The 10,873-nt window shown below is 37.6% G+C and overlaps 1 protein-coding gene across 2 annotated transcripts; it reads left to right on the top strand.

The window, feature by feature from the left end:
* Positions 1–1,155: 1,155 nt before the first annotated feature.
* On the top strand, positions 1,156–9,079 carry LOC102695119 (activin receptor type-1C). Of its 2 annotated transcripts, none has more exons than XM_015346763.2 (3): positions 1,156–1,313; positions 4,698–4,838; positions 8,316–9,079. In XM_015346763.2, exons 1-3 carry the CDS (start codon positions 1,265–1,267, stop codon positions 8,534–8,536), a joined length of 411 nt encoding a protein of 136 aa, XP_015202249.2. In that variant the 5' UTR covers positions 1,156–1,264; the 3' UTR covers positions 8,537–9,079. The 2 variants fall into 2 exon arrangements, with proteins under 2 accessions (XP_015202249.2, XP_006625562.2); XM_006625499.3 differs by having other exon boundaries at positions 1,159–1,313; positions 4,725–4,838.
* The last annotated feature ends 1,794 nt before the right edge of the window (positions 9,080–10,873 follow it).

The raw sequence follows: 10,873 nt of genomic DNA, 5'->3' as shown, positions 1-10,873 counted from the left end.
TAGTGTTGCTTCATTTTTTAGTTTGAGTTGCAAACCAAAACCAAACACAAGCCTCACAAAATTCTAAGCTATTGTTTACTCTTCAATGTCTTCTACTTTTTGGTTTACTTAATAGAATCAGAGCACTGGTTATTATATTCCAACAGCTTGGCAAAAGGAGGGCTAATCATTTTTGACCGCACTGCTGCCATATTCTAGCCTGATCCCATCAGTAATAAGCTTAGCAAGGCTGGGCGTGGTTGGTGCTACAGTAAATATGATCCAGGGAAAACCAGGTTGCTGGTAGTGTCAGTATACCAGAAGTGGCACTCTTCATTCTAGACCACAATGAAATCTAATCCAACACGCCAGTAAGGGTGCAGTACAGGGACAAGGTCCTTTGGAAAAGACGATCAATCAATCAATCAATCTTCATTTGCTACAGTGCCCTCTGTAACAGTTTGTGACAGGGCAGTTTACAGCATTATACAGCACTTGACAACATTTCACACCAGTAGTCAACCATGTGGCCACAGAGGAGAGGAAAACAAAAACGTCCTGTGTGGAAAAAAACACTGGGGTTACCCCCACTCTAGGGAGGGATTGGTATGTTACTCATGTCAAAATGAAGTCCTGACCACTGGGCCATTACAGATCCATTGGCACTGTTTGTAATAGGGGTGTTATGCCAGTGTCCTGGCTAAATTCCACTTTAGGCTTGCGCTTAATTAAGATGGTGAATTAATCTCTCACTTCTCCACCTAGTCTGCTGCATAGTGGGGCTGTTGGTGCATAATATGAACCCAACACAATAGTGGTGGTCTAAGTGGGTCTCCTCTTATACAGTACGTAAAGCACTTTGGGATCAGATGAGATAATATGCTACAGAATGCTATTGAAATGCTAAATGTCTTGAATTATTAATAAAGCCAAGATACAAGATGTGATGCAGGAGATATACAGGTATAGATGATATGGGTTTGTACACTGCAAAACTACGGTCTGGCTTTCACTTAAGAAAACAACGATCAAAATATTTACAGTGCCATTTATTTTTTCACAAAGACCTTCAGGCTGCTCTCATGAAAGCCCGGCGTTTCCCTCATGTCACACCTGTGAGGCCTATCTATAGGGAAGATCTAGTATTAAACACTGCCTCATAAGTGCATTATCCACAAGTGTTGATCTCCTCAGACGGGAAGCAGCTTAGTAATTAGACCTTAATACCAGACAGTATTTTCTTTTCTCATTTTGAGCTGCATTCGGCTAGAGGACTATCGGCACTATGAGGACGGTCTTGGTTTTGCTAGTCTTGGCCTCCATCGCAGTCCAGAGTGAGTATTTGATTATTTGTTACAGAATGGAAAGCTGTTAAGTGAGGAGTGTGTTCTCTTAAGGAGTGAGCTAGTCATTTATTTTCAAGCGGCAGACTCAGAATCCTGCTGCTCCAATGATAATCGATTACAGTGGGCAGGCCAGTGCAATCACTCCTTAAATGCACAGCCTGTCTCTCTCTAAAGTGCTCCATCAACTATTTAAATATCATTTGCAGCTCATGAAAAGAGGGTATAAAAGCCCAACAAAAAGTATGTTTTTTTTTTCTAGAAATGACAAAACATTGTTACTTCCTGTATACAAAAACTAAAAGCCCCATTATTTCTAAGGCCTTCTTACTCTCTGGCTAGTAATCACATGAGTACAGTAAATATTCAAGCTGTCAACTTAGAAATACTGAATCTTTTAAAACTGTCAGTAAAGCAAAAATCAGCCTGTTACAGAAAAGGGGAAATGTCCAGAGGAAAAGGAAAAAAAGATTAAATTTCCATGTACATTTCAAAGTATCACTAACTGTAAACCCACAATATGTTATTAATTCTGTATCAGATACATTTCATGAAGGAGACAACTAGTGCAGTATACAGTAGGTGTGTAGATACAGTATATGGTGCTGTCTTCAACAGCTCCTCTTACTTAAATGCTTTTTAAAACTGATTTCAAAACTCAACAGACTGAACCTGGTATCTCACTACTATATATGTCATCTTAGAATACAACAATGACAAAAAATAATCCAATTACAAGTGTATTCTCATTTTCTGTATTCTGTATTAATCGAAATGTTGAATCTAAATTACTTTTTTTCCATTAGATACTGTATGTATTGGGTGCTATATTTTTGTTTCATCCTGTTAATTGTGGTTAAGATAACTATTTTTGCCTAAAGGCACAATAGTTTGAAATTGTGCAAAGTATATTGTTGTACTTTATCCATTATTGTACTGTTTCTGTTTTATATTGAATCACCTGAAACATGAAATTTGTTTAATCAGCAATCCTGATTAAGTTCTTTAATTTCTACAGTCAGTAGATTCATTCTAGTTTACTCATGTGTTTGTATTGATTATATATGTACATATAGACCACTGTGTAAAAGGCTTAGACATTTTGCAGTGCTTTGCTCTTTTCAGTGTTTTCACTACTTAATGCAGGAGCAATATGGTTTGACAGTCGTACTGTATACTGAACTATTACACACTTTGTTTTAAAATAGAGAAACAAAAATTGATAGATAAACAACTGTTAATAACAATAATTACCTGACAATAATTAAGTTAGATTTGATAGGTAATTGTTATGTACAATAAAAGCAACTATAATACCTCATGTTTTAGGAGATTCTGATCAGTGTGAATTAAAGATTGCTAAACATCTAGTTTAATTTATTTTACCTGAATTTTCAGTTATAATAAATTGTTAACGCTTATGACATGTATTGTAACATTGATAATAAGATGTCTAAGACAAGAAAGTCTTTGATTAGCACTGCAGTATACACATATGAGTAAGAAGGAAAGAATTTCAGAGCTGGGTCTTTTAAAGAAAATGTTTAGATCTTGTAATTGGCTTTCTTAAAAATATTTAAATCAAAACCTGAGGCAGAGAATTGACCTAGTTCTGACAGTCTCGCTTGATATACAATGATATCCAGCAGGGGGCGACTTTAAACAATAAGCACATTATTTTTATAACGTTGTTACAGATTTATTACAGTCATATTTTAATGTTTAAAGGCTGCATTTACTAAATGTATAACATTACTAAATGGAATGATAACCTTTTTAAATACTTTTTAAAATTATTTAATCATGTAGCCTATAAAAATCTCTCTCAAAAATAATTATTTATTTCTTAAATTTATTATCATTGCATTTAACATGCATTTCAGTAACGCAACACTGAAGTCTAAAGGATTTAGGCAAACGTTTAAAAAAAGATATCATAATATGACAAGAGAGCAAAAAAATTCAATCAAAGATTGAAAAAAATTCAAAGCACTATTAAATGAAAACATCAAAAAGTTAGTATTGTATTGGGTACAACCTTCCTGAACATTAACACAGCCCTAGCAGTGTGAACACATAGAACTGAACAGCCTGGACAAGCTCCTGTGGGATATCCTCCTACTCTTCGTGTGCACTTCCATCTAATTGATAGTATCAGAAATATTCCTCTGTGGTCAAGACAAAAGCTGGCCCTGACAAGCTCTCAACAACATTTTTTGAACCCATGCCATTGTATTCCTAGCACTGTGAGAACTCCCATTGTCTTGGTGCAAAACGGACATTACCTTGTGAAAAGCAGGAATGACAAATGTAGGAATGATGGGTGAAGATGTTGTAAAAGTTCCTAAACATATCACTGAGTAGTAAGGTTGCCCTGAGTCTGCACAAGAGATGTTCCTGTGTTTAAGGATATTTCTTTCCACTTTCATCACTCCACTGGTTAGCCTGAACAACGTAATACAGTATATTGCTCACCATGATGTCTCCACACACATTGTTTTCCATTAGGTCTGTCAAGGGCAACTGAATGACATTCAACAGTGAATAAAAGACCCCAGCATTCACTGTGCTGCCACTCTTCAGAAATTCCTCGGCCCAAAGAACATGTTGTCTGTACCGTTCAATGACCTCTGAGCATTTTCATTCAGAAGTCGAACTAGTTTTTCTGGTCATGCATGGGATATTTTTTCCTGGGGTTTTTCATGCTGTAGTACTGTAATTTAATAGATGGATAAGATGTGATGTGATGGTTCTGGGTCTGTGTAGTGACTTTGTGCAGTCTAGACCTTTGTCAGTTTAAACACCCCTTCTCTTCCAAACTGTGCATCACCAAGTCATCAGCACCTTGGTTTATCATCTCATCTGAAAGATTGCATTTTACCGCAGTACAGTGTCACATGTTGCCATACTGGGGCTTTGGTCCAGAATCTTTGGTTCTTAGGGAAGCGCGCCACCTACTGGTCCACCAACAACACTTACAGCGGAAATCTGATCACAGGCGTCTCCCATCCCAGTACTGACCACATCCTTTGTGGTCATCCAAACAAGCTTCGGAATTCTGAGGAGAACACAAAAATGTCCTTCTCAAAATAATCAATAAACCTTTCTGCTCAGTCTTTAACATGTAAATAATGTACAGTATGTGCCTGATAAACTATCGATTCAATATATTGAATATTTTTTGCAGTATGCTGTGGGGTTGGAGTGCTTGCTAAACCTTGAAGCATTCTGCAGTCTGTTGTGGTTTGCCGATGACGTCCTGTTCTCTCCCCAGGATATGGATTTTTTTTCCCTTTATGGCAGCGAGTGGTGGGATCCCCTTTGTTCAACCATGCGGAATCATTACATGACTTGTTCTGCTTAGTGTCAAATCAGTTGTCTCTTCTTGTTCGGTTTGTAAAGGCGAGGGGCTGAAATGCCACACCTGTGTGGCGGCGAACGAAGAGGAATGTAACCGGCAAGGCTCACAGAACTGCCCGCAGTATGCAGATGCCTGCTCCACCATCACGGGGCCCAGTAAGTATAAGGAGAACAGGCTGGAGTCCCCTGCCCAGCCACTGTGTCTCAGAGAGGAATATGGAGCAGTGCTCTATGTTCCTCGTAAAACTGTTGTGTCAGCAAAGCTAATGCTAATTGCCAAATGTTGCACAAATGTTTGTAAATATAACATTAAGTCTTCTGTTGTGTTATAATTGAGCAATATTAGGAGTGTTTTGATTCTTAGTAACTCCATATGTCGATAATGTTAGAACAACAAGTGGAAAAACATTGGCCTTTGTCTGATGTATCGTAAACAGAAAAGAGTATAGGGCCTATTTACAGGAGTAAATAGACAGGAAATTAGCTGTGTCATACAATAACTATATTACCTGTTGAAGGAGCATACTGTATTCATCCAGCTGGAGACTATTTGCACAGTAATGCCATAATAGAAACTCAACTATGAAGACTTTAATGTAACTGGAAAAGCATCTCCCTGTTGCAATTGTAGCCTGAGCCCAGAAGGTGACAGTAGTATGCAGACTATTTTACATTCTTCCTGTATAGTTCTACAGATAGTGGTAATATCCGTCATATAACCTGCAGGTTCGGTCTAAAATATGAATCCTTAGGGTGTGGAGTCCTTCCTTTATTAGACATGCAACAGATGCAAAACAATACCCCAGGGAAGTACTGTTAAATTACTGTTATTATTCTGCATAATTACTATGATCTTGAGAATAAGATTTAAAAAATGTAGCATGGCTGTACATACTTTAATAATGGGGGCGTTTTCTGCCAAACAGAGCTATGCTAGTATCATTCTAGTACTCAAATTACTGTATAAAACACAATGGTATTTGTCCAAAATCCAAGGTTTATTATTTTGTAAGTTTGGATTTTTTTTTGTCCCATGTGTCTCATGCTCAGAGATTTACTGTTTCCTGTTATAAAATGTACTCCCCTTTTTGTATACATATTTCAGTTGATTGATCACTGTAAAAGTCAGAGAGGGTTTTATTTGCATCTGTCCCGAAGACTTATTTTTTTTAAAGAAAAGAAAACGGAGAACATCTGAAATTTTTTAAGTGTCAAATGTAGGTTTGTATATCAGATCAGATGCATTTCATTTATTATGCATGCGATCTGGTTAATCTAGATTTGCGTTTCTTTTTATGCTCGATAATCAGCATACAGTACGTGAACTGTACTGTTCTATTTGGGCTTAGGGGGTAACTTGGTTGAAAGCTTCTTATGATTGTTGCTTGTTTTTAAATGCCCCCCCACTCACAAGATTTATGAAGAGAAATCCAGGCATGCCTTCTTAATGTATGTAGGAGATGGTGGAGGTTACAGAAGATTATGCCTCACTCTGTATTTTCATCTGGAACCTGTTCAACTCTTGGGCCTGCAGGCTAAGGCTTTTGATTAGTCCAAGTTTCAATGTCACCACAATGCTTTTAATAGCTTCGACCAGATCTGCTTCTCACTGAGGGAGGACTTACTGGGAAAGAATGATTCAGCATGACTGTGCCATTGATATTTCATTACTAAGCCCACACTAACTCCCTCCACATGTGAACCCTGAGAATCTGCTGAAATGGCTTTTCAGAAAAGCCACATCACTTTGACACATCTAACTCCTAAGAGCAAGGAGAAATCACCATCTCACCGGAGCCAAGGGGAAATGGCAGAGGTTAAAAGGACACTTTTCCAATGGGGTTAACCCTTTAGCTAGCCCTAGCTAGCTGGATGTGGTCATCAGTGACAAGCAAAAGCTTCAGACTGTGGTTGCTGATAGACCAATGGCACTAAGTCAAAGGCTTTAACATAACCTTGAGTAATTCCCCACAGAAAAGACAGACATATTGTCAGTAGAGGAACAACCACTATGCACCTGGGTACATTTCCAAAGCTGTAGTATATTTAAAATAAATACTCCAGAAACAGCACCAAACCTAACCCTCTGTCTAACCCATTTTTTATCTATTCAGAGCCCTAAAATTAATTATGGTTTTATTAAAATGAATGCCTTTTTATGTGGCAGTGATGTTAGAGAAGGCTAGGACTTTTTTAAAGAAGCTTTCTAATACTTCTTTCTTTAAACATGTAAAATGATTTAATTGATAACATATCACTTAACACTAATGATTAAAAAAGATTGCTACTTATTTTTCAGTTATCACTCAAAAAGTATAAATAAAAAGACAAATCAGAAATATAACACTTTCGCACAAACATTTCTCTTCAGAGCTACAGATCATTAGCTTCTTAAATGTGATATGGATCACTTTGATTATATTAAGGGAGGTTTAAATCTTATTCATTTTTTTAAATGATCAAAATCTTTAGCAGGTCTTTGTTTCTCGAAGGTAAGACTAACAGGAAATTGCACACAATTTTTTGGATGTTACAGTACTTCACAATGAAAAAACCTCTGGTCTTTTTTAATTACAAATACTAATTAATACGAATACAAAATGTACCAAATGATAGCTGATTTTCTTAGATAAGATAGCAATCAGGTTAGTATTAGTCTATAATATTCACTTGTAACATCTATGGTTCAGATTACTGGACAGTTTTCAGAATCAATATTTTAGACTGAAAACAAAGATTTAACACAACAAATTTTCTCATTTTGCAAGTAACACCTTTTAAGAAGGCTTCTCCTTGCATTCACATATCTAGTGATTTAAAGTCTGTTTAAAAGGAGAAATGTTCTAAATCTCTTTAGATTAGCCTCTAGATTTATAGTAGGATTAGATTAATAAGGACTGGTCTCTGTTCACAAGCCATCACAATATTGTAGAAGCTATTGTACAGCACACAATATAATACAAAACCAAAATACAATGACAAAATACAGACAAGTGTCAAGATCATGGAGCTGGTCTGACAAACAAAGGGTTAAAACTTGAAAAGGCTAAATCAAGATGTCTCTTAAGGCTGACTACAATTTCTTTAAAACAATGGCTGACATTCTGAAAGTAGCACTTATACAAAGCATTAGGAACAATTTGTGGGTTAGATGACAATTTGCGGGTAACAATAACATTCAAACTATGGGAATTACACGGTTAACATGTTAAAGGAACATGAGAGAAATGATTAAAATATAGAGGCACTTTACCTGGAACAATGCAAGGCATTCAAATACTGGACCTTCTAATCCAATCCACTACAGCACTGCGGTCTACCCGACTCTTTCATTATTTGACTTGTTTGAAAGTCAGATGTTACATGCTTAAGGATCTGGCTATAACGGGTTGTAAAATGCATTGGAAGGAACAATATGTGACTATCCCTGCACTACGCAGTGATGAGCACTAGATTGTGCCCATTAGCCTTTGAAGAGTGTCCTTCCTTCTGAAGCAAGACTTTGCTTTCAGGTGTTTAACATGTGACACTCCAGGAAATGGCCAGAAAGTGGATTCCTGGTGTCTTCTGCCTCATTTCCTTCCACGCCGTCTTTTATTAACATGGAATGCTTTTGTCGTGGCTTGTTTTTAGACACCGTCATGAAGTCCTGCTCCTACAAGTCCTTCTGCGACAAAGCGCACCAGAGCAACTCGGGCGTTAAGATGGACTGCTGCTTCTCTGATGACTGCAACGGGCCGCCCAAGGGCCGCAGTGCCAGCCAAGGGGGTCGCAATGCGGGCTCTGACCTGCACTGCAGCCCCACCCTCATGCTTGGGGTGCTGTTGGTCAAGCTGCTCTTCAGCAAACTCTAAGAAAGGACATAGCCCAACACATAATACCCCCCACCTTGTTCTCCTTTCCTTTCCACCCTCTATCAGGTAAGGAGCCAGATACAATGAGCTCCTTGTCTTCTGTATGGTTTAGAGCAATTATATTGGATCTGATGGGTGTGTCCTGTCTTCTGATTGTCACATGCTGTGGCTGGTAACCATTCCTAATCAGTAAAAACAGTAAAAATGTTTACTTTATGCTGTAATTGCACACTGATACTGTCCTTTATATTATAGGAGCAATTGATAGAGGCTGGGATGTACTGTAAGTCATAGAATCACTCTCTTAACTAGAGGTGCACAGCAGAGCTTGCCATAAGGCTCCCTGTTTTATGGTTTGCTTTATTACTGAGAAGAAGCTTTTGAAAACAAGACTGGGATCTGTTTTTTTTTTTGCTTTTTCCATTGTCCGGTTTCAAGACCAGTCTCGCTTCACATGCTTCATTGCACCAAGTACAGTTTATCTGAGTGAAATACACCCTGCAGGTTTGCAGACCGCCAAGTAAAAGTGTGATGTTTAAGGATTGAGTTAAAATGCTGTAGAATGAGGAAAAAAAAAGCACGAGACTGCAAAAAAGAGGCACATGGAGAAAGAGGAACAGGAAGGGCTGCTATAATGGGTAATTGTTCTGCAGACATTTACACAGTACTGGTTAGAAGCCTTGCCCTGTACTGTCCCCTGTTTCCCTGTGTTCAATGTCCTTGCTTCAACAATACCACCCTTTCTCTGCTGTCTTAAACCATGAGTTACAACCTGATCTAAAGCACTGTGTGTCAGATGTTGACCAGATGTACAGAAAAAGAAGACCTGTGAAGTTTCAGCCTCATTGCTGCCCTATTGCTAGTGCTATAATAATTGGCAGGTGTCTTCCTGGCTTTTTGCTGCACTCATGTAAAACATGGAAAATACTGCCAATTTCCCCATTTAACATTCCCATTTGTGGAATTTTAACTACCGAATTGCAGTTCAGCAGTCTATTCGGTGTAGTGGATGAAGGCTGTCAGTACTCTTTGCATCTTGTAAAAGATAAAGTGAATTTAAAGTGACCTCACAAACCAACATGTAGGACTGTAAAGAGAAAAGAGGGAGAAAGGAAAGAAATTTGAAATATGTGGATGCAAATAAAATGCAATTAAAGGTCAGCGATTCTTCCCAAACACAAAAAATAAAGTTTCAGCTTATTTTTTTCTTAACCTTCGTATTTTGGGAAGACAGCTTTTGTCTGAAATGTTTCCTGCGATGGACGCTTTTTAGAATCTAATAAACTGTGCCGTATGGTTAATAAGAGATGGACTCGCCTCATTTGTCAAATGACTTTGACATTCTGTATACAAAATTAAGAGCACAACTTCACCTTCATTTTATGGCGCATTCAGTGAAGAGAAAATCTGGGAGCAAGGGGATGAAAAAATACTGACAGAAAAAAGAAAAGAGAAATGATTAAACCTCAAAAGCAAGGAAGTGTTGAGAATATCCTGAATTCACTTCTAAGAACTTTACACTGAAGACAGAAGGGGACATTTTCCACATTTTGCTTAAGCAGTTGTTAAGTTTTTTTTGCTCCACCATAAATCTGAAGCATATGTGTGTCCACCGAGTCCTTTAATGCTCTGCTGCCTCTCACATTACTGTAGGAGGTTGTTGGAAAGTCATTAAAATCCTTTATCTTTCCAAGCAATGGAATATAAATTAAACAGAAGATACAATCAGATTCTCACCTAAAAACGACTACAAGAAAAAGTTAATATATATAACAAGCTCGCTTTTCTACATAATTCCATTTATAACTTTCTGTGGGCAAGTACTGTAGCATTGATTTACAAAGAAATACGAATAATTCTGTATTCAGAAGCCCGTGCTCTCTCTTTCGAAGCAAAGCAGTTTAACACATTTCATAATATGTGCAGTGGTTAGATTGTGCTTGCAGCGTTCTGAACGAAGTCGCTGTAATTCCAGTTTAACTATACACACCGTAAAACATGACTTCCTTTTGAGGTCAAACTGATGCATACAAAATGAGCATACACTCGAGACTGTCCACGTTATCTCCTTCTGGGAAGCCGCAATGAACAGGCGCTTTATTTTACGTATTATTCGTTTTCCAGATGTTACATTTTGCTAGATACACGTAGTCACTTTCGGGTCTTTCAATTTCATATATACTAAACTCGTTTTAAATAGCGCTGCTTTGTAAACAGTCTGTCTTTTAAAAAAGATTAGATAATTCTTCTCACTTTCTAGAAAAATATATATAGAGAAATTAAAATAACTGCATGATGACCTCTTAAAGTTTTGAATAAATCTAATGTCCTCATTTG

The sequence above is a fragment of the Lepisosteus oculatus genome, chromosome 2, assembly GCF_040954835.1.
Source record: "Lepisosteus oculatus isolate fLepOcu1 chromosome 2, fLepOcu1.hap2, whole genome shotgun sequence".
NCBI classification, from domain to species: domain Eukaryota; kingdom Metazoa; phylum Chordata; class Actinopteri; order Semionotiformes; family Lepisosteidae; genus Lepisosteus; species Lepisosteus oculatus.
Note: the sequence above shows the minus strand (reverse complement) of the source record. Positions and strands in the feature narration are given on the sequence as shown.